Source organism: Aristolochia californica, unplaced genomic scaffold (assembly GCF_029961685.1).
Source record: "Aristolochia californica isolate CCGP_79_NKW_82.1479 unplaced genomic scaffold, dmAriCali1.0.hap1 SCAF_16, whole genome shotgun sequence".
NCBI lineage: Eukaryota > Viridiplantae > Streptophyta > Magnoliopsida > Piperales > Aristolochiaceae > Aristolochia > Aristolochia californica.
Genome location: NW_027181837.1, coordinates 20,119,970 through 20,142,668, shown reverse-complemented (window position 1 = coordinate 20,142,668; position 22,699 = coordinate 20,119,970). Strand labels below are relative to the sequence as shown.

The 22,699-nt window shown below is 37.6% G+C and overlaps 4 protein-coding genes across 7 annotated transcripts; 1 reads left to right on the top strand and 3 right to left on the bottom strand.

The window, feature by feature from the left end:
• Positions 1-498: 498 nt before the first annotated feature.
• On the top strand, positions 499-5,843 carry LOC137952915 (uncharacterized). The gene is made up of 7 exons (XM_068800026.1): positions 499-890; positions 2,296-2,443; positions 3,196-3,387; positions 4,180-4,308; positions 4,456-4,625; positions 4,806-4,936; positions 5,265-5,843. The coding sequence occupies exons 1-7, from the start codon at positions 596-598 to the stop codon at positions 5,364-5,366; spliced, it is 1,167 nt and encodes a 388-aa protein (XP_068656127.1). The 5' UTR covers positions 499-595; the 3' UTR covers positions 5,367-5,843.
• Positions 5,844-6,152: 309 nt separating this feature from the next.
• On the bottom strand, positions 6,153-13,718 carry LOC137952914 (WPP domain-associated protein-like). Of its 3 annotated transcripts, XR_011112333.1 has the most exons (7): positions 13,513-13,718; positions 10,023-12,355; positions 9,786-9,912; positions 7,691-7,792; positions 6,576-6,649; positions 6,298-6,453; positions 6,153-6,217 (listed from the first exon to the last, which is right to left on the bottom strand). XR_011112333.1 is itself a non-coding variant. In XM_068800024.1 (6 exons), exons 2-5 carry the CDS (start codon positions 12,251-12,253, stop codon positions 6,587-6,589), a joined length of 2,523 nt encoding a protein of 840 aa, XP_068656125.1. In that variant the 5' UTR covers positions 12,254-12,355; positions 13,513-13,718; the 3' UTR covers positions 6,153-6,453; positions 6,576-6,586. The 3 variants fall into 3 exon arrangements, 2 of the variants coding, with proteins under 2 accessions (XP_068656125.1, XP_068656126.1); XM_068800024.1 differs by having other exon boundaries at positions 6,153-6,453; XM_068800025.1 differs by having other exon boundaries at positions 6,153-6,449.
• A 929-nt stretch (positions 13,719-14,647) lies between these two features.
• LOC137953798 (caffeoylshikimate esterase-like) lies at positions 14,648-15,813 on the bottom strand. Its single transcript, XM_068801311.1, has one exon. It carries the CDS (start codon positions 15,811-15,813, stop codon positions 14,806-14,808), a length of 1,008 nt encoding a protein of 335 aa, XP_068657412.1. The 3' UTR covers positions 14,648-14,805.
• A 605-nt stretch (positions 15,814-16,418) lies between these two features.
• LOC137953797 (2-succinylbenzoate--CoA ligase, chloroplastic/peroxisomal) lies at positions 16,419-22,146 on the bottom strand. 2 transcript variants are annotated; one of them, XM_068801310.1, is made up of 12 exons: positions 21,938-22,146; positions 20,822-21,122; positions 20,476-20,548; positions 20,079-20,247; positions 19,799-19,897; positions 18,919-19,016; positions 18,634-18,827; positions 18,377-18,504; positions 17,794-17,916; positions 17,516-17,613; positions 17,113-17,327; positions 16,419-16,882 (listed from the first exon to the last, which is right to left on the bottom strand). In XM_068801310.1, exons 2-12 carry the CDS (start codon positions 21,019-21,021, stop codon positions 16,753-16,755), a joined length of 1,527 nt encoding a protein of 508 aa, XP_068657411.1. In that variant the 5' UTR covers positions 21,022-21,122; positions 21,938-22,146; the 3' UTR covers positions 16,419-16,752. The 2 variants fall into 2 exon arrangements, with proteins under 2 accessions (XP_068657411.1, XP_068657410.1); XM_068801309.1 differs by having other exon boundaries at positions 16,424-16,882; positions 17,516-17,916.
• Positions 22,147-22,699: the final 553 nt, after the last annotated feature.

Below are 22,699 nucleotides of genomic sequence, written 5' to 3'. Positions count from 1 at the left end.
ATATGAGGACATTCTTTCATGAAAACTTATACTTAAATTGGATGGTATACATATGTTATGTGACCCTTCCTAATTAGACTCATTTTATTAGGTAGGTTCTAAATCAGTTATATGAGCTGTTACGAAATCATATATTGTGAGGTAGGTCAAAAAATAAAGTGACATGATCCATGTCGGAAACGAGCCATATCGGCCGACACAAGTTGGAGTTAGGGGGTTGGTGAAGCATGAGAAATATATGCTAGAACGAAGAAGATAATGTGCTAATCCTCTATTAAAAAAATATACAACCTGTGAAACTATTTTGACAGATTTTGGACTTTAATTGTTGTGTTTCGATTGGTTGATTTGAGAAAGTTGCAGCCAATGAGAGCACTTAACATATCTAATTGTCGCAGCGATTAGTAAAGACACGGAAATCCTTGGTTTTCAGAGCGACCAATACAGAATAAGAATTTAATAAGGAGCCCGTGATTAAAACAATGGGAAAAGCTTTGCAGTCCGGTAAAAGAAAGATTGGGATTCGGTCCCTTCCGTTTGGCCATTTCGCCGTCGGAATCCAGTTTCCGAACTGTAGAACCCCTCGTTACTATACATGAATCTCCCCTTTTCTGCTGCTGCTTCTCCGGAAGTGCCTCTTGTATTAAGGGAAGATTCTCCGTCTTCGTTACAGGCTCCGATGAAGAGGTACAGAAATGGGGAGCTCTGGGGTTTCGAGGACGAAGTGCCCATCTCTCCGAACGCTTCGAATGTCATTCTGGGGTTGGACGGTGGGACAACTTCCACCGTCTGTATCTGCATGGCAATGCCGTTTTCGGATCAAATTCCGGACCCAATTCCCGTTCTTGCTCGCGCCATAGCCGGATGCTCCAATCATAACAGCGTTGGAGGTATTGGATGTTCCTCTCAGTTGGGTCTTGTCTTAAGTTTGCTGTGGGGATATTACGTGTGTTTCTTTTCGTTGGTCATTCAATTTTTGCTCTCTTATTGACGTGGGTTTCGATGTTGGCGTCTTTCAGTTTTTGGAGTCTATTTCCTTTTTTTGATGGTGGTGCTTTGATTAGTTTTTTAGTGTATGTGGAAGCAAACAGGTTTTCGTCTATTGGGTTTTTCTTATTTTGTCTATTGGGTTCTTCTTCTTTGGTTTATTGGGTTCTTAAAACTTCACGAATTTACCCATTTTGTATATAATCTGCATATGCTTATATACCTGTTAGTATTCAGGTTCTCGAAGAAAATTAATTCGCATTTTGTTGAGAATTTGAATGTGGTTGTAGCGTTACATGGGCGTTGTTGGTTCTTGATTCGTCAATTTTGATGTGGTTTTTGAGTGTTATATGATTGGGGCTTCCGATTTTGTCATAGATTGTTTTGTTACCCGTAGCTTTCTTGTGCAGTTATTCAGCAAAAGAAAGTACTAATAATCTTTTCTATTAGATAATGTCTGTCTGTTAGGGTTCTTTTTAAGCATCTTCACCGCATCTTTAAATTATCTTTTAATGGGTTTTCCTTTTCCTTCACTTAAGTTTCTGATGTGGGCTTGGTAGTGTAATAGTAATTTCGTTGTGGTGTTAATATTGGTTTGAGTTTAATCTATTAAGCGAGATGCTGGTTTGCTTTCAACATTAGTTTCTTACTTCTTATACCATTTCCTGATTATATTATGCAGTTTTGATCTGATAGTTTTTTGGGGTTTTAGCTTTGCAACTTAAAACAACAGTACTGATATAATCTTCTGTATCTTAGCGTGATAGTTCTTATGCTTCGAGCATAGATCTCTTACTTCTTACGGTGCATCAGTTTTTCCTGTCTTTTATTAGTTCATGTTTTCATCTCTGGTGTTAATGTGCTGTCTTTCTGTAGTCATAGTTTTATTGGCATTGATTCAATTGCTCCAGGTTTGATTTTTTCTTTGAAAGCATGATGCTAAAAGTGCACATTTCAAATTGAGCACTGCTAAAAATCTTCATTAGCAGGAGATTATATTTGAATGTCATCTGGAGGTGATAAAACCACTACTTCCAACTGGATAGTTGACTTTTCTTGGCTGTAAATGCTCTTCTCTGGGAAGTAGAGATGTAAACTACAATTCACATTTACCGAAATCTTTCTTTTAAAGGTGCACAATAGTTGATTCATTGTCTTGGTTAGATTGTGCCTGTTTTGTTCTGAAGTTAGAAACATGAATTTAAGACTCTATAGCGGCTGCACTGCCAGAGAGAAAGTTGTGAACTTTCTTATTAGGTTATTTTGGAATGGGCAAACTGCTTAGAATAATATTTGTGGGTTGTGCAGAAACGGCAGCTAGGGAGACCCTGGAGCAGGTGATGGCAAAAGCCCTACTGAAGTCCGGTAGTAATCGCTCTGCTGTTCGTGCTGTCTGTTTAGCTGTATCTGGTGTCAACCATCCAACTGATCAGCAACGGATACTGAATTGGCTTAGGTTTTGCTTCTGTAACTTCCTTTTCTTCTTGACTTGGTACAATAGACCACTTATGTTGTTTGTGGTCTTTCTTCATTGGAAAACAAATCTTGACCAGGAGAATTGTCTTGGAAGTATTGTTTCCTTGGAAACTGACTCTTGGAGAAGGTTACCTAATTTTCCTGAGAAAGGTCACTGAGGCAGCATTTTTCTGTAGGTGCTTGAAAATATTTATTAATGTTTACTTAAAATGCATGCTCATCTCAATTATGACATTGGCTAACTGTAACCTTTGGCATGCTGTCTTCTGGTGTGTATTTCTGTAGCAAACTTGCTGACATCTCAGCTGATGTCATTGGCTGGTGTAGTGAAAGGCTATCCTGGTTCTGAGACTGGAATCGGTTTCTTCTGGCAGTGAAGCTTATATAGGTTTCTGTTCATTAAAGAGGTTAACTTTCTCATGGAATTTTTAGCTGGAAAAACTGCCAGGAGTAAACCAGTAGTTGCCTTGTGTTTGTTTTGTTACCTTCTTGCTTATGTTTATGGGTTCTGTCTCTTAGGTTTTCTTCAAATGTGTCTTTGTGATTGCCTTGAAAAGAAAAATGTTTCTTCATGATAACTTATGCTTTCTCTGCAAGTCAAAAGTGTATTGAAATGTTTAAGCTATGTAGATTAAGTCTTTGGGGGTGTAGATTGTGTGTCTAATCAATATTCAGAGAAAGAAAAGTTTATTCTCAAGATGATTATTTTGTGTTTTTTTTTTTCTTTGTTAGGAACATTTTTCCTAGCCACGTAAAGTTATTTGTCCAAAATGATGCTGTTGCTGCCTTGGCAAGTGGGACCATGGGGAAGCTTCATGGCTGTGTGCTAATAGCAGGTACAGGAACCATCTCTTATGGGTTCACTGAAGATGGAAGGGAGGCCAGAGCTGCTGGTGCAGGTCCTCTTTTAGGTGATTGGGGAAGGTTAGTGTAAATGCTTTTAGCCTACACATGACAAAGGTCAATGTTTGACAACTTTGAAAGAGACTCTAAAATCTGTGAAATCATGCTAATATGCTCATACTGCTAGTAATGTGCTTCATGTTTAGATTCAGAATCCTTTATGCAGCCAACTTATATTGATGCTTCTGGACTCCATTAGATCATTGATTTTCGGACCGGATATGCAGAACAAGCTAGAACAGATTGATGAGAATATGCCACTTTTCGTAGTTCCATGTATAGGGAACTGTTGAAGAGTTACCTTCACTAATGTAGCAGTGTGTAAGCTCTGATCATGGAGATGGTTTTTGGAATCAGATGATTCCAGCTGGATGCCTCATGATGTTGATAGATAAATGAACAGTGAAAGTCTTCGATTAATTTATTACAACCTGTTGGGAGGATAGCGGGAAGCAGTTTACCAGCAAGATGTGTAGTGAACCAAAAAATGTTTGGTTTGAACTTTAAATGGTCTATTACTGTAATACAAGCCCTGAATGTGACTTGAGTCTGTTTTCTATTTAGAGAATTGCATCTGCATGTAGAAAAAGGATGCCAGATTGCAAGAGAATTTCTGATGTTTCTGTTTTTTTATGTGACCTTCGTAGTTTTAATCTTTAATTCCCTGGTGAATGGTAGCTTGGTAGGTTCTGAGCAAACATATAGAGAAAATAGCATATCACTACATCTGGCATTTGTAACTACGCCAATATCTACTAGTTACATACATTACCACCTCAACTGGAAAACTAATGTGCTGCATATGTCATGCAGTGGCTATGGAATTGCTGCACAAGCACTGACAGCTGTAATGAGGGCTTATGATGGTCGTGGTCCACAAACAATTCTTACTCACAACATTCTCAATACTCTTGGGCTTGCTTCTCCAGATGAGCTTATTGGGTATTTCATTTCACACGTTTGCCTGCAACTTTTTTAACTAGTTAGAATGTGAAAAACTGGAGTGAATAACTGGTTTTTGTCAAGTTGCTTTTGTTCTTGGTTTTGGGTTTCAGACTGTTTACCTGTTTCTTTGCAATTGGCATTTAGGTGGACCTATGCAGATTCATCTTGGGCCCGTATTGCAGCTCTTGTCCCAGTGGTAGTGTCTTCTGCAGAAGCAGGGGATCAAGTTGCAAATCAAATTTTGCGAGATTCTGTCAAAGAATTGGCTCTAAGTGTAAAAGCTGTTGTTCAGAGATTGGGTTTGTGTGGTGAAGGTCAGTTTCCGTAAAAAATATGCAGAAACAAATATTAGTTTCAATTCAACTTGTTTGGATGACTTAAACCCATGCACCTATAGCAAGTGGTTCCATATTTTCTGTGGCCTCAAGCAATGGGGGAGGAATAAACTTCATTTTTCCCTTGATGTATTACTAAATTGAACTTATTAATTGCAGATGGGAATGATCCTTTCCCACTCGTAATGGTTGGTGGCGTTCTTGAAGCCAATAGAAGTTGGGACATTGGAAAAGAAGTTGTTAAGTGCATCTCTAAGGACTATCCTGGGGCTCTCCCAATAAGACCTAAGGTCAGTAGATAAAACAGTGATAAGTATGAGAGATAGCATGGTTGCATTTTATCTCGTAGGATATCCCTCATTAATGAAGCATCAGGAAATTTATGTTACTTTTTCAGTCACTAAACAGCAGTAAAGTTGATTTATAGCTTTTTTCAGATCTTCAATGCTGATTCTAAAAATTTCTCTGAGCAAAGACTGGAATATACAAGCCTTTTATAAACTTAAGTCGCAGTGCTATTCCTTTTTTGGCAGTGAATTTGCACAGTGAAATTTCTTTATCGGCAGTGGTTTTGGATTGCCAGAATTATCTCTTGTTTTCCATTTTTTGATTTTGCAGCTGGAGCCTGCAGTGGGTGCTGCAATGCTGGCCTGGAACTTCTTAATGAAAGAATCAGGAGTCGGTCTCAAACGAACTAGAGGCAATTTCATCAATTGTTAGTGAAACCATCATTTGTACAGTCAAACATCTGCAGGGACATCAGAAGCCAAGAAAAATGGGAAAAGAAGGAAGAAGTACTAATTTTTAGGATTCACCAAGGCTGTCATGCTGCAGAAGGACACAGTTACTGCATAATAATTCGTCGACCATTTGAAATTTATTACCTTCTCCCCACATCCTGTATCTCCTTTATCTACGAGATCTTGTTTAAAATGTAAAAAAAAAAAGGAAAGAAGATGCTCGAAAACCCATGTGTTGTGGGAATACTTTGCCAAATCCACCATTTAAAGCAATGTAAGATAATTTTTATTGTACAAATCACTTGTCATGTATCTGCTTTCTGTACCAAGGTTCTCTTGCTGATGTGAAGGAGGAGGTCCTTCTGAACCCAGATGTGTCTGAGGGGATGATTCTTCATCTAAGCCAGTTATTGAGATTCACCCTTTTCGTGCTCTAGCCAGAATCGCCATGTTTTTGAGGAACAAAATGATCATTGGTGAATTTTGAAGCCCTTGGAAACTGTTTTTGATCTTGCCATAGGATTCATCTCTTGCTAGAGTTATTTTGATGGCTAGAAAACTGATTGAGCAATCTGCCTTGCCGTTTTACATCTTTCATGTCTTGTAAAGGGATCAGCCTAGCTGGGTCCATCAGCCATCTTGTTTTGACTATAGAAGAGAGTTCTTTAGTTATAGCTTTCTATAGTCCCTTCAAGAAAAGACAAAAAATTGGGAGAATGAAGATAATCACTGACATACCTCCAGTCTTTAGCCGTCAGGCCTCCCATTTTGAACCAGAGAAAAGGGTAATTTTTATGTAGTGCCAACCAAGTCAAGCAATCAGAATACCGTCTGTACATTGATGGAAACCTCAGTCCTGTAATTTACACAGCCTCAAATGGTAACATACCAATTTCATTACAAAAAATAACCTGTATAGATGAGGCATTCCACCCAAGCTAACTGATTGTTTCTTCACAGGATTCTTGTATACACGGAGCATACTCTGTACAGGGTAGTTCGCAACTCATCATGATGCTTTACTACGTCGTATGCTGCAGCAATGACCCTTTCGAAAATGAGACTATCTAACACAGTCATACAAGAAAAAGTTAGAAAAAGAAGAATAAAATTAGTTACTGATTGCTTTGGGCTACATTTCTTTAAAACAGTTGAGATTGATTAAGGGATATCAGCACACCATGCTTACCTTAAAATCGATCAAACTGGTTTCATACTCACTCCATTTAGTTCTCTTTTCACAAATTTTAGAGTCTCCATAATCTGTGAGAAGAAGAAGCCTTGTAATTAAACTTTGCAGACCATGGTGACAGAGTGCTGAGACGTTTATAGTTTCCATGTTCCTACAACTAAACAATCTATAATATGATGATCGAATTCATTACTTAAACAAATATTTTGGCAGTGTTAGCGTATCGTTTTTATCCCCACACAGTTATATCTGAGGATAAACATTATCAAATTTAATAATATATTTCCTATATTGCAAAATCTAGAATACACTCTTGAGGCACTGGCAGTAACATTTATCACAAGAAGCTTTTATTGGAAGAGTACACTGATATTTGGGTAAACTGAAAAGCCTCGAAACGAAATTGTAACCAACAAGTGTAGAGTGAAATAGAGAGATGGAAAAGGAACAAAAAACTGGAAAATTAGATCTCAATGAAAGATTCAGAAGAATTTTACTATCCAATTATTAGATCATACAAAAATTACTATCCAATTAAGTTATATTAGAGAATAAAGAAAGCAAACAATTAAAGGCATCTGCCGGTCACTTTCATGGATCCTGATAAAGGAGTACAAGAAGACTCGGTGTCTACTATAAATTAGTAGGAAATACACTCCGGTATGACAAGTGAACATTTCATGCATATAATATGTCTTGAGAATCAGAAGACGTATACAAAAACAGTTTCTTTGACAAGGTATTGGGAGATAGAAAATCTCCCTCTCATAGAAATATACAGAAAATTTAAGGTTAGTCAGATAATCATTTCATAACATTGTTCGTACAATTCAAGATTACTGCAGATAACCATTTCATAAAATTGTCAATCAAATTCAAACATACTGGTACCATCTTCAACATTAGCAACAATCTTCTACATAACAATATCATGGATAAAACTTTTTCTTTGAACCATAAATTACGAATAAAATAAAAAATTTATATACTGTCATTTTGGATTTCAAAAAGGAAGTTCAAATGAGACGGCTCTACAGATTTTCCATGTCATGCTTTCTAAGTATAAATTGCTGAAAGAAAGGAACATTAATAACACACAGAAGCCATCTTACTCCGGGATAATGCTGCAAAACTGGTGAATAATGATGAAGGCCTATGTATATCTTTTCATGTAGACTGAGAAGTACATCCACCTCATCACCTAACAAATCAACCTGCCGTCCATGAACAACGTGCAGATATTAGAAAATAATAAAGTAGACTTCACTAAGATATGAACAAAACAGTTCAAGGCATAAACATTTTTTTTTCTGAAAAATGAGAAATTCTATTATATTAATATTGTTAAATACTTAAAACTAAAAAATGCCTATAAATAACCTGAACACATTGTTTTGGCTAAGATACAAATAGTTAGGAAAATAAATTTTTTATTTTGGATAAAAACAAAAAATTATTATGCAGTTATAAAATTTGTAAGGAAGATATACTTTGCATGCAGTAATGCATCCACCAAATCATTCATTATGACTATTCAGCTGCTTATAGATAATCAACTGTCACTTAAAAAAAATCAACTCTCTTTGATTCAGTACAACCTTGATGAGCTATCTCTACCTACTAAAAACCAGGCAAGCTGGTCCAGTCTACAGTTTCACACGAATCATCTTCCACTAAAGACCCAACGAAAAGTTGCAGAAATTTTCAAGAAAAAAATTGGAATTCCTTTTTTAAATAAAAGTACACTCCAGATCATGGATCATCTTCTTGTTCACTATATGATTGCTTCTATCAAGGCATGAAAGGCTCCTGACAAAATTTGTGGTTTTCTTCATCCATATAAATCAATGAACTTTTAAGTCTTGTGCTGAATATGCTATCGCTTACAGGGCATCAAAACATTGATGCAACGAGGTCAAGAGCAAATGCAAATTCAGTAAACTCAGGCGACCACAGTTTTTGAATAATGGACTACTCTTGACAAACATACAGAAAATGACAGGAATGTGGGAATGGAAGAGAAAAGAGTTCTCACAAATCCAAATTGACCTCAGAGTAACCAATCGGGGTTCTAGATGATACATCAAGATCGTCATACATAGAAACTCTGTTATCAGTGAGAATGGAAAATTCTCAGCTGACAACATATACAGCACAAGAGCCCAAAGACCATACTTGAGAGAGACTCTCATTCTCCATAATAATAAATAACCAGTTAGCTCCCTCTTCTACAAGAAGTTGGCTATGAAGTTGCCTAATCTTGGACAAATTCTCTATAAGATCAATAGGTGCATGGAAAGATATTATGCTTCCTTGAGGAGAGGGAGGTCCTTTTCATCCAGCTGATAACCAAAGATTAGTTTTTATGCCATTACAGGGTTGGAGAAAAACTCAAGAAATAGCTTAATAATTGGAGTGAGGCTTTAGTTCTCCTTTCATTCAATCATTGTATCACAAACTCTTTTTTTTTTTTTTTTTTAACACAATGAGAATAAGATTATATTCCATGGAGGCAACTGGAGGAGAAAGAGTTCATTGTGAGGGCTAATATCAAAGAAATCAAAAACAGGATGAAAATACATCAACCAAGCCAAATATAATCAAATGGCAAAGCATTTCCCACAACACTAACCAATTACCAATTAGAAATTTTAATTTGTCCGGTCAAATCACTTAATTGTTAGACAAACATTAAGTCTGATCTAACATATTACACTTAAAATGTCCCAACCCATACTCACAAAACCTTGCATCCAGCTCCTAGAATTCCCAGAAACACACTCACAAAACCTTCCTACCATTGAACAGTACCCAAAAATTGTAACAAAAAAAAAAAAAAAAAAATTACAACAGAATGTCAACATACTTCTCAATCTACTGCTCGACCTTTTCCTCAGGTAATCTATGGTCCAATATGCATCTAGTAAAATTTTCATTGATTCATTAATCATCTTCTTCTTAAACCACTTCACTGAATAATCCCTTACAAGAAATTCTTCACAGCGAAGAAAAGTTTACTAATCCCAAGACATGTAAAAGTACCAAACAGAGACAAAATCTTGTTCTATCATATAAATGAACTGACTTTGTATTAGCATCTAAACTGATATTAGACAGCAAAAAAGCATTGCCAGGCATTTAGTGTTGTTAAAGTAACAGTATTGTAAGGCACCAAAACTGATCATGAATGACTTATCATTGTTATACCTCCTCTTCTGCTTTCTGAAGGTCCGCACATCTTCTCTCAAAGCCTTGTTTATACAATAACACCTTTCTATTCAGTGCATACACTTGTTGGACCAGCGGGTAGGAGAGCTGAGTAAGTCTTTCTAATCTGCACACAGAAAGAAGATTGATACGTAAGAAAGCTTACTTAAGAGGTTAGAAAAGGAAAAACATCGTTTTTTTTTTTTTTTGCAAAGGAGAAAAGACTATAAGAAGTACCTAAGATTGTTTTCTACAAAACTCCCAGTCACTTTATGTTCAAAATCTACTAATGCGTTTGACACTGTTTGAATGGAAGAGATGGCAGATTCAATTTGCTTTTTATGTTCCTCCTCACTGGCAAGAGCAGACAATACCATCCTTTGCTTCTCTTGAATGATATTATGAAGTTGACTGGTTTGTTGCCCTGCATTCTTCAAAGCCGTCTCAGCTAAGACTAATTTCTGCTCTAGTTCACATATTTTCGCTTCATACACACCATTGTCTTTCAAAGCCTCCTCTAACTTTTCCTTTACAGAATTATATTCTTTACTATTTTCAAAAATTAATCTTTCATACTGAAGCTTTTCACCTCTCAGCTTATCAAGTTCTTCCTCATAATGCTGTTTTTGTTCCCTCAATGAGAAAACTTCAGATGCCATCATCTCCTTCTCTACCATTGATGCTGAAAGCACAGCTACCTCCTGCGTCAATCTCTCTTTCATCTCAACTGCTGAATGCAAAGCTTTCTCACTCTTCAAAAGCGAATTCTCAAGGCGAACAATCCGGCTTTTGTCCACATTGGACTTTAGCATTATGAGATTTAAGTTGGCCTCAAAGTTTCTCATGATCTCTTTGTAGATAATTTCTAAAGTTTCATAAATGTTGACAGCCACAAGGTCTGAATCTTGAACGGTAAATCTAAGTTCAGAAATTGTTTCTTTAAGAACACTCTTATAAATCTCTTCTCTGATAAATGTTCCTGCTCTTGCATCTTCAATATCATTGCCCAACTTTTTAATAAGTTCCAATAAGTTTGCCTCTACTAATGTTTGTTCTGAGACCTTCTTGGATGCATTTGACACCTCAGCAAACAGACATTGAACTTCTTCTGTTTTTTCCTGTAGCAAGATTCTTAGATGTTGATTTTTCAAGAGAAGACCCTCAATTCTATTTTCCAAACCATGCATCATGTCTTCACTATCAGCAGTTGACTTCAACTTTTCATTCTCCACAAGGATATCATCCAGCTTCAGAATGACATCCGGAATCCTTTTCCTAATGAAATCAAGCTCCTTATCTCTCCTCAAGTAGGAAGAACCTTGCTCTTTGAGATATTCCCGCTTGAGCCTAAAATATTCCTCTGTCATCCCTTGAACCATAGACTCGTGGCTTCTCTTCAGTGTCATCCTTTCTGACTGGAAATAACTTATTAATTCTTCCTTTGTCATGTGCATCAATTGTGCAGCTTCTGAATTATTCTTCGATAACTCAGACTTTCCTGTAGACGCGATACCGTTTTCTTCGCCAAGGGCAGTAGTGGGTGGACTGTGATTTCCCAAGACCTTCCGATGGGTCCATTCTTCAAATCCTTCGTGGGACCCAACAGTCTGCAATTTCCCAGGTTCTGGCACAAGCAATGACTTAAAAATAGTATCCAACTCTTGACGTAAGCTTCTGAGTTTATCACCATAATCTGGAGTTGAGTTCCTATTTTGACTTCTTAGTTCCACAAGCTTCACCTGGAATTCTTGTTGAAGGCTCTTCATGTAGCTTTGCAGCACCAAACTCAAGACTTCTTCTTGGAAATTCAAATTCCACTTACGTTCATCAAGTGATGAGTTTAAAACAAGAAACATCTTCTCAACCTGTCCACATACTAATTTTATTATACCATCTAAGGTGTCAACGCTTACTTCAATGTCAGAAAATGTCTCCAACAGCTTTTCTTGATGGTTGCTCCCATTCAGAGCCACTTTATTACTTGCACTGCAAGAAGACTTTACAGCCTCAAGTCCTGTTTTATGCCTCAGGAAGTTCTCTTCTGATGGCAAACTCATATTACTCAAATGCTCCTTGAAACTTTTCAACTCTTCATTTGTATGGGGAAAGCTCAATGGCAAAATGCTTTTTATTCCTTCCAACTCAAGCTCCTTATTTCTTAAATTGGATTTATATGAACAAAGGTTTTTGTTTAACATTGCCACTTCAGCTTCCTTCATTGTGATTATCTCAGCAGCCTTCTCCGAGATGTCACTGACCATACCCTTGATGACAGAATCAGTCACCATCCTTGAGACAGTAAGACGACCATTGATTTCTTCCCAGTAAGAATCCCATTCTTCAAGAAGGGGTGCTTCACCAGGCATATCATCACCGAAATTTTCACTTACTTCGAGATAACTACTTTTGTTCACCAATGAGTCACTAGATGAACTAGACATTATATCAGAAACCTCTGAACTACCCATTGATAGGAAAGACCAACAAGGATTTGAAATCTTCACAACCAAGAATATATATAATTTCAATCAAAAGAAATACAATGTGCAGAGATCTAGATTGCTCCCATTCTGCATGACATACACAATCCATTAATCAAGTCCAACTTCACAGGCATCAAAGCATGAATGCTTGAAAGAAGAAACAAAATCAGAAATCCTAGTAAGGGAATCCTAAGATAAAAAAACTTTGAACCTTAGTATAATAGATAAATTGAAAGAAATAACGAGTTCAACTAAACCTCAGCATACAATCTAGAGAGAATCAAACAACTGGTACTTTCAATAGGATATGCCCAAACTTACATGGAGTTCTTTCAATGTAAAACCGGTTTTGCTAGATCTCTTTCTTTCAAACAACTAAATGAAGTAATGACACCCAAAAAGTTTTCCAAGCATCTAAATCACCCTAAGACTTGAGCTCAAATCTTAAGTTAAGAAATCCTTCCATTTGGCCATTGAGCCAAAGACATCCATAAACCAACTCAAGTAATTTAAAACCAAAAATTAATTGTAAAACAAGCACAGTGGAAAAAGTTATGATGACCTCAGTGAGAAAGAGATCAATCAAGAAATAATTAAGTTAATAGTGGAAAAACTATTCAAAGAATTAAAAAAAAAAAACTGAAATTAAAAGTTGAAAACCTACCAGATACTTATTTCACTAAAACAACTCTATAAATGACTGTCGCTCATCATTAAACATTGTATAGTTCTTATTGAAACTAAATTCTATTACGTATTTTCAAAGAAGATATGCACTTCGATGCACTCTAGATTGAAATGAAACACTTAATTTCCTTGCTTCTGCATCCACACAATTTAAACGTTTCTCTCAAGCACAGAAAGCAAAAAATCAACATAAAACACGAAAAACTTAAATAAAAGATATCCGTCAATTCAGGTCAGAATTACAACAAGATGAGACCATAATTTAAACAAAACTTCAAATCCAAACACGAGAAAACATTAAAATAAGCATGACAAACTATCCCTCACACAGTCCCAGACTCCAGCAAACTCGAAACTATACAAAAACTCTTCACTGAAAATTCGCCATGAATAATTCAAAATGTTTAAAAAAACACACAGCACAACGAAAAAAAAAACGAAATAACGAAATTGTTCAGACAACAAGAGATAAAAAAGCATTAAATAAACTATATCCCAAGTGCAACGCAATCGAACGAAATGTGCATCTGTAAGAGCGAGATGAAAGTGAAACTAACCGACTTAAAGCAATTTCAGCCTTTTTCCTGTCATGCCCGCAGGAATTTCCCAACTAACGATGACACATAACTTCTCCCGCCAAAAAAAAAAAAGATTTTCTGCAGAGATAAATCTCTCTTTTTATCTGTTATTAGGGGGTTAGCATTTAGCAGGACAGAAAAAGGAAGCAGTTGCGGGCAGCAAGAGAGTGGACTTCAACCGAGAAGTTGAGACTTGATAATAAGACTCAAAACCAGTCCAACACTCGCCGTAATTTATGGCCACGCCGTACCTCCTCTGCTTCATCTAGATCGTACACGTGGGCAATATCCAGTAATCTTGGATTGTTTTCTTTCTCTTGCTCCGTCATCAAAAGTAGAGATGAAAAGAAAAAGAGGATTCTTCCTTGATTAGAAGGTTTACCCAATCAAATTCTTCCACAAAATAGAAAAAAAATGTTTTTAACTCGTTAAAGCAATGATCAAAGGAAAAGCAGATCACGTAAATCCAAGAAGAGCCCCCTTCTCCACTCCACTGCCATAAAGTGATTCGTTTTGTAATAATTCGTTGAAGGATCCAATGCAGCTAAGTCATGAAAACGCTGGTTAAAAAAAAAAAAAAAAAAAAAAAAAACAGAGTCAAATGCTCACATCTCTTTGGTCACGCAGCAAATAATGCCAGAGCTTTCGAGATTCAGACTAGTAAAACAGTCAAGGCATCGACTCGGTTAGTTCAGCGAGTCAGACCAAAAACCATTCTGAGTCGGGTCAGGAAAACTACATATATCAACAAAATGAAGAAGAAGAAGACATGCATTGGGACGCTCATGTGAGGATGCTTCAAATAGCTTGGAAGCCTTTGGATAAGAGAAATGAGTATCTGCTATAATGTAATCATTTATGGAATGCAACCGTTCAACTTGACTGGTTATCCTAGTTATAAATCATTGTGGTTGGGCGTCCAAAATAGAACGGCCAATTCAACTGTCAAAAAATGAATGGGAAGAGGACTGTCAGACTGAAGGAACAAACCATATACCAATGGCCGAGGAGAGTGGAGACTTAATTCACCTGTCCAGTTCCTGAGTTCGTTGATCAGTAAATGGGAGAGTCTGTTGGTGTTTAATTCTAGCTCTGAAACCATTGCCTAGAGAATTTTGAGCTACAACCCACATTGAAGTCCCTTTTGTTTATTGCAAACTTGCAAAGCACAAGTATTCTTTCTCCTTTACAGGTTGTCTCGCGGAGACTGTCCATGAGAAGTGATTTCCAGTTTCATTACATGGGAGAACTGTTTTTTTTCCTACTGTTTGATCAAATGACTGTGTGGGTTATTTCTTCTTTTATCAGGCCATTACAAGTGGTGATGGCTTTTTTAGCTCTTTCTTCAAGCCAGGAGAAGACGGTTCCGAATGCCAAATCAACACCCTCCTCGGGTTCTCCTATGAATTGGTGCCACACTCCGGGCAGGATTTTAAGGGTCTTGTCTTTGCTGCGTGCATTGTCGTATACCAACGTCGCCGACTCGACGTCACAGACTAGATCCTCCTCCCCGTGCAGCACCAGCAAAGGGGTCTCCACTTCATGGCTCCGCTTCTCTATCTCCTCACAGATTCTCATCATCTCCAGCGCGGTACCCGCCGTGGGTTTGCTCGAGGGAATCCGTTTGGGATTCTTGGCGACCAATCTCCTCTTCCATTCCTCCTTGAAGGACCTCTCCGTCAATGGCTTGGTGAGGACCACCCTCTTAGAGGACAAGAAGAATGCAGCCACTGGGAGTAACTTCTCCAGAGGCCAGAATGGCTTCAACTTTGCGGAAACTCCACACATGGCTCCACTCAAGATCAACCCCTTCCATTGCCCAACATTTTGCTTGAGAGAAACGAGCAAGGCTAAGGCACCACCCAGTGACTCACCATACAGAAAAGCCGGTAGCTCCTTGTGCTCTGACCGGACTGAGTCGAAGTATTGGATGCAATCGTCGACCACCGGATTGATGTCCGGGATATGACCGCGAGCACCCTCAGAGTAGCCATGGCCCTGGAGGTCCAGGGCGCAGACATGGAAGCCAAGTTTAGCAATGGCAACGGCGGTGAGCTGGATAAGCGAACTAGAGTCACAAGTGTAGCCATGGACCACGGCAACAATCCCCTTGAGGGGATTCACAGAATTGGGCCGCCATGATTGGGTGAAGATCTTCATGTTCCGACTGTTCAACATGAAGCTCTCCTCGTGCAGCATCTGATGTTTCTTGTAGAATTCTTCTCTTGTGAGGTCTCCAAAGAGGCTCTCTTCAGTGGCTTGGTGTATGGGATGAGTCATTTTCTGTTTGTGTGGGACTGTGAAGAGGCACTGCCCTTTATTTATAACCAAATAATGTGGTGGTTCAGAATTAGGAGACCATCAATTAAATTGAGTCACTTTGCTTGACATGTGTCCCCCCTATTGAATTGTCTACCTGCATTACTTATTGTAGATGTAAACGTGACTGGTCTAATGATAAATTTTGTTAAAAGTAGTTGTATATACATGGGAAAATTGTTATTCCCGGCTAATCAGTTGTTTGATCCAGTTCTGAATTCTGAGACGACACGGATCTGATATTGATTTTGCATTCTTAATTCAACAGAAGTAAGATCATTTTCTTTTTTCAGGGCAGCTAAATTCTGAGGGAATGTTTACCTCTCAGGCGTCCTCTCTTCTTGTTGAGCATTGAAGGTTACAGTTATGAGACTTGTGGCAACAGTGCGAGAAACATTTAATGGACGTGGGGTGGGTGTTCTTTTGCCCACCGTGGTGAGTTCTGGTGGCTGAGAAGCTCGGATTGGGAGAGGTTGTTTGATACTTCAAGTGCGCTGGGTTGCTCTCATCAGCGTCTTCCTGGCGAGAACGACAGCCCTGTATTTTGCAGTAAGATCAAAACATGTCTTCCACTTCAATAATACCGTGGCTGGAGTTCATATTTTTCTGCAAACAGGATAAGAAGAGCAATGGAATTGAAGGGAATTATCTGGTATTTGAAGGGGTTAGAAGCTATTTGTCACAGTAGAGTTTCATTTAGCTTTTCAGAATGATCGCAAGTTACTGATGCAAACTACAGCTTTTCTTAATTGTACAACATATGCTAGATAACAGTAAATCTAACCAAGAACAGTAATTTATCAAGAAAAATGTGAAAGCGAAAAAATATTAAACGAAGACAAAATTCAACTTCTCCAATGTCTGGCAGTGCGTTTGCACTCAACATTGAGATTGTTCCATTTAGAGGTTGCTAGATACAACCTGAAATCGAGATACGATTTCTCTCTTCACTTCATCTCTTCTCACTTTCCCTGTTGTAGTAACAGGGAATGGCTTCCTCCACAGAATAAAAAGTTTTGGTATCTTGAACCTGAAGAAAGATGAAAAATGAAGTATATCAGCAACTGAAGTTACGAAACAAGTATTATATTCAATTTTGTGTATTGTGTATTGATCATGTTATAAACACTCATTTCTGGATATCCACAAATTGGCTACTTGACAGACCTTCAAAATAAAAGATTGGACTTTGAGAGGATGAGCCAGCTCTGTTTTTATCTTGTTCGATTAAATGCTAAAGGACCGTTAAACCATAATTACCCTGACAAATTTCTTTCTCTGCAGAACTTCTTAAGGGTTCTTTCAGATAAAATTTGATCTTTTCCTTCATTGCAGCAATTAGAATTTTGGTCCTCCCAAAGCCAATTGTCTCTGATTTGAACACAAGCTGCCACCATCTCTGTCAACCGGACATGTGGAACTCCAACAACTACAATTCCTGAGACTCCTGGGTGCTGTGAGATAACAGCCTCAACCTAAGCCATCAGGATCCATCACCATAAGAAACTACAGTAAAACACAGATAAATGCCAGTTTATCGAAGATGAGTTAAAGAGTCAATCAACTGATACTCTAGTGTAAAATTTGACATCAGTGAATGATCATACACCATTCATAGATTAAGTTGTCTTCAATTATTTATTGAAGTATTTATTTTTGTTACCTCTTGGGGGTAAACATTCTCCCCTCCAGTTTTTATTTGATCTTTTGCACGTCCCACAAGCCACAGATTCCCTGAACTATCAATATAACCTATGTCACCTGTGTCAAGCCATCGAAGTTCCTTGGAGTCAGACGTCATTGCTGGAATTTGATCCCAGTATCTGATCATTAGGTGTGAGCCCCGAGTTAAAATCCTTCCCACAGCAGGATTATTAACATCATGGTTGTTAGGTCTTACGAGTAGTTCAACATGTGGAGCTGGCTTTCCAACACAAATACCTCCTCCTTTTTGTGCTGTGTCACGATCAAGACACAAGCTCTTTGAGGAAAACAGGGTTGAATTTCGAATAGTTGGATCCCATAAGGTCATGAAGGTTATTGAAGAGCAGGCCTCTGTCATTCCTTTGAGACATGAGAAAAAGAAAAATATCAGGTAAGGACCAAATTAATGGGTTTTAGCACTAAGATTCACATCAGATATGTCAACAAAAATGTGCCAAGTTTTGGTTTTTTATTTCCTTCAGAATTACATCAACTGTACTCACCTAGATTGAGATCTTAAAAATATCAGTATACCAAAACCTTCCATAGTCAAACTGACAGAGTGATTTGCTTTTACTATGGAAGTAATAAAAGTTCGGGTATTCTAGGAAAAGAATATATTCAAATAGATTCAGGAAGATATCATTAGTAGGTAAGCTATATGTGTTCTTCCAAAGAAACTTCAATAGATTATACTAATTTTTTTGTAGTCAATGAAATTGAAACTTGAGAACTAGAGATATTTCAAGTAAAGTTTTTTAAAGCAACAAGTGAGTCCAAGAGGAGAGAGTCAAAGAGAGGAACAAGAGAGCAATCATACCATAAGCTGAGAAGAGCTTAGCTTTAGGAAATACATAAATTGCTCCTTCAATTAGCTCCACCGAGAGCGCTCCACCTCCATTTAGTATCTTCTTTACACTCTCTCCTCCACTCCATGTTTCCTGTCCCCTGCCACATACAAACTTTCAGACAGCAGTACACACCAATCATTTCCCCTCAGCCTATGTTGATAAAAAGATATAATTGAGTGAATACATTCTTGAAAATCTACGAGAAGGTGATAGGATCTCATCCCACCTAGTAACCGAGATAAAATCAGCCATGATAGCAGGAACAGTGATTAGTGAAGTGACTTTGTGTAGCTCCATGGAAGTGAGAACTGCTTTTGCTTCAAACTTGGGTATAAAAATATGGTAGCCACCCACCATTAGCATGGCCATAGCAGAGGATATTCCCCCTATGTGACACAGAGGAGCTGTATGGAGATAAACCTGAAGTATCCATGAAGGCGGTTCATATCACGGTCAAATGCACTGCATAGATATAAAACTTGATCAACTTTTAGGACAGAGGAATACGCACATCATCCTCCCCAAACCCAACCGTAGCAATTTTTGCAAGAGATTGAACAATCAAAGCTGTATGGCTTATGGCAACTCCCTTAGGCTTCCCAGTCGTCCCTAAAATCAGAAAAAAAAAAATTTGAAATAGGACCATGAAAGTACTTTCATCATTCCAGGAAAAAGCTAAGAGGTATTTACCAAATATGACAGTCAACACATGGGCAGGAAATTATGTGCACAGGAAAAAACTGTCAGGAGCTGAAGTGCTCCCTAAAATTAACTGCAGCAGCATACTCTTCTAATAGATAATAATCTGATAAATGCAGCAATCTGTTAAACACAATAATCCTTGCTTAACACATGAGCATGTTGTGTTGTTATCTGATTAATTGGAATCACGGTGGCATTTTGTCCCATGATTTTCATTAAAAAATAATTCCATTTTTATAACACAAGAGCATGTTGTGTTGTTATCTGATTAATTGGAATCACGGTGGCATTTTGTACCATGATTTGCATTAAAAAATAATTCCATTTTTATTTTTTATTTTTTATCTGTACAGATCCACACAAAGGTTCATATTTCCTCAATTGTGTAATTAATTTCTGTATTAGTGTCAGGTTCTTCCTCCCTTAATGAAATCCATTCATCGCCATACAAGGTAAAACACTGCTAGCAAAATATGTTTTGAGACCTCACCTTGAAATGTACCACACATGTTATTGACATGAAAAATAATAGCAGCCTTTAGAGTTACAGACTTGATTGAGGACAATGGGACAGTATTTAACTATTTCTTTGTAGATGAGTGAATGCTATTGGCACTCTTCTCACAAGCATTTCATTAATGTGAGCACAAATAATATTCTAAATTATCGACAAGTGGTGATCTACATACCTGATGTAAAGCATATAAGAGAAATGCCTTGTGGTGCAGAAATATAGTCAAATGATAAAGCTTCTTTTAAAGGCTTTCTAATTGTGTCCTGATTTAACACTGTAAAGATAATAATAAAAGTAAGGACAATGTAATATTTGGAGGCAAACAAAAGATAAAGCACATTGCAAATAAAAGAATACGTGGCATTGATTCCATATCAAGTTTCTTACTGCATAAAGCATTCATTTTTCTTTAACCAATTTTTACATGCCAATCCAAATTGCAAAATGCTACTCACCATTGATTGCAGTTTTAAAGTCAGGAGGAGAATCATTGAGAAAAATAATAGTCCTTAGTGTTGGTAGCTGGTTAAGTTGAAGAATTGACCACCAAGACTGACAGCTATCATCCACCACCAACATTACAGGCCCCACAAGCTCCATTGCCCATCTTGCCTCTTGAAAGCTCTGGATATTTGCAATCAGACATTCAAGTTGGTGTTAGTTTAGTGATCTCAACCTTGTCAAAAGAAACAGAGTGTCTACAACCACCCATCTAACAGGTCACAGAACAGCAGAGTGGCAAAGCCTTCTATGTTGGGTTTTATATTTGGATGATCCCACCAGCCAGAAGGTTTACCAGAATGAATACACATGTAAAAAATATTAGAGGCTTATAGTTACTAAGGTAATTACCCAACGGTAGTTCAGAGGAGCTGCTATCCCTCCAATAAATGCAATTGCCAAGAGCCATTCTAAATACCAGTCACTGAAAAGGGCAAGCAAGAAAATTGAATTTTTCAGATTCAAAGGCACGCATAACTCATTGGTAAAATGCTTGCTTACTCAAACTTGGTACTTCAAGTTTAAATAGCAAACACAAACTGCAGACAAACAACAAAAAGACCAAATTTCAGAAATTGTGGCCTCAATCCCTTGCCCAGGCCATTGAACTAATGTAGAAGTTATGAACATATTTGTCATCATCAAAATGAAACTGTTAAAGGAATTTTTTATCTTAAGATAGAAATGAATTTCAGACCTGTTTAGAGCAACTATAGCAACAACATCTCCTCTTCGAACTCCAAGAACAGTTAACCCTTGAGCAAGACTCTGGACACTTCTGACAAATTCAAATCCCGTCTTTTGCCGATTTCCACAGAGTGTTACTGGAAAATCTAGTCTGGAGGTGGAAATCTTTGTTAGACACTGGCAGATGTGTCCTTGGGAGTAGGCCATCATGAAAGGCTACAGAAAGTTAATGCTTCTGCAGACAAGATAAAATGAGCTGCACTGGTCTCTGTGTGTCTCTCTCATGAGTCTCCACAAGAAGCATCACTTCTCTGTTAACACATTTCAGATAAGATCTCGTTAACTTGTCACTCTCTATCACTTGAGCAATCAAAATGCACCTCAAGGAAAGTTACCAACCATTAAAAACTTAAACTGTTTAAGAGCTATTTTAGGAGAGGTACTTCACCGTCAACCTCAGCCATAAATTACTAACGAAGAATTTAACAATTGAAATCAAAAGTGAAAACTATGAGATACTATGAACTGACTCACCCTGTAATTTGAAAAAAAAAAAAAAATACCCTGTCTCACAACCAAAACAGCATCACATGTTTGAAAGTAATCTGGAAACTTGAATAGATGCATAAACTCTCAACCAATTTCTTTTTTCGAAATTTTCTTTCCCTGTGCTACTATTAAATGGACCAAAACAGAAAATATTCAAATTTGGTATCTCAAGAAAAAAAATCCAGTTCAGTCAAGAATCCCAAGCCATCCCCTTCCAGAAAGCACTTGGGGGAGTACTGCACACGAAAAAAACTGGAGAACTGCTACTGATGAGGCACAGGCAGGACAAATACATTATAGTTGCACCTTAAACCTTGTTATGGTCAAGAAATCTAACAATAGGGATGGAACATCTTTTTTTAGATAGAATACAGCAGTGAAAGGCTGCAAAACAGCAAATACAAAATTAGGCCTGGGAAGAGTATGGCTAGCTCACAACAAGTTGTTGCTTCTTACAACCTCCCTAGTAAGGGAGTTGGCAGGAGAATTTTCAGAGCAAGGCGTATGAGATCAAAATGAATTAACCATTAAAATAAGACTGCCAAGAGAATGGAAAAGAAGAGCCAATGACACTTACCAACCAATGTGGTCAGCTTAACAATTTCTGACAGTACAGACATCGCATTTCAGTTCTACATTTGGTTAATCTGTCCCAACTCCCAACCGTCTCGCCATTGTCCTGTTGCATGGCAGTTCAATCTGCTCAAGTAATTAACACAAAAAGCATTAGAATTTCCATTCATACCAATTGAAGTATCCGGAGAGATTGAACACTTTCATCAGCAAAAGGAGGAACAGCACTTAAAAAGTCTCAGCACCAGAAGATAACCCACTGAGAAAGAGAGAAGGAAAATGGGCATATCCAAGGCTAGCATTTCCCAGCCGCTTTATATGAATTGTCCAGTAACGAGCAACCGGCCGCTCCACCAAGTTTCAATCAAACCGGCAACAGCCAAATGTAATTGGCTTTGTGCACCGGATAAGGGAATCACCCTATATCAAGTCTAAGTCACACATATGTGAGGTCCCACGACGTGTACAGCGAAACAGCAGATATCGAAAAAGATATCGAAACAGCCGCAGCCATGCTCGTTCTTTTCTAATGGATACGAACACGAGCGGAGGAATCTTGGGACATTTAAATATGAGGCAGGCACATTGTAGTTTTTTTAATTGAGGATGAAAATTAATTAAAATTATTATTATTCTGTTTTTTTATCAATGATTCTCCTCCTTCGAAAATTGTTTATTTTAAAATTAGTATTTTATTTATTTTAAAATACTAAATATTATTTCGAACCTTCGGAAATTGTTTGGATATTATTCGGACATTATAATA

Excerpts from the sequence above, each read along its gene's own strand:
- LOC137952915 (XM_068800026.1), top strand. The coding sequence starts at position 596 with ATGAATCTCCCCTTTTCTGCTGCTGCTTCTCCGGAAGTGCCTCTTGTA. Across the intron at positions 3,388-4,179 it reads CTTTTAGGTGATTGGGGAAG|TGGCTATGGAATTGCTGCAC; the intron begins GTTAGTGTAAAT and ends TATGTCATGCAG. Across the intron at positions 4,626-4,805 it reads ATTGGGTTTGTGTGGTGAAG|ATGGGAATGATCCTTTCCCA; the intron begins GTCAGTTTCCGT and ends TATTAATTGCAG.
- LOC137952914 (XM_068800024.1), bottom strand. The coding sequence starts at position 12,253 with ATGGGTAGTTCAGAGGTTTCTGATATAATGTCTAGTTCATCTAGTGAC. Across the intron at positions 9,913-10,022 it reads TTTGTAGAAAACAATCTTAG|ATTAGAAAGACTTACTCAGC; the intron begins GTACTTCTTATA and ends TTCTGTGTGCAG. Across the intron at positions 7,793-9,785 it reads TTCAGAAAGCAGAAGAGGAG|GTTGATTTGTTAGGTGATGA; the intron begins GTATAACAATGA and ends CATGGACGGCAG.
- LOC137953798 (XM_068801311.1), bottom strand. The coding sequence starts at position 15,813 with ATGACTCATCCCATACACCAAGCCACTGAAGAGAGCCTCTTTGGAGAC.
- LOC137953797 (XM_068801309.1), bottom strand. The coding sequence starts at position 21,021 with ATGATGGCCTACTCCCAAGGACACATCTGCCAGTGTCTAACAAAGATT. Across the intron at positions 20,549-20,821 it reads GCTATAGTTGCTCTAAACAG|TGACTGGTATTTAGAATGGC; the intron begins GTCTGAAATTCA and ends TGCCCTTTTCAG. Across the intron at positions 20,248-20,475 it reads CTCCTCTGAACTACCGTTGG|AGCTTTCAAGAGGCAAGATG; the intron begins GTAATTACCTTA and ends GCAAATATCCAG.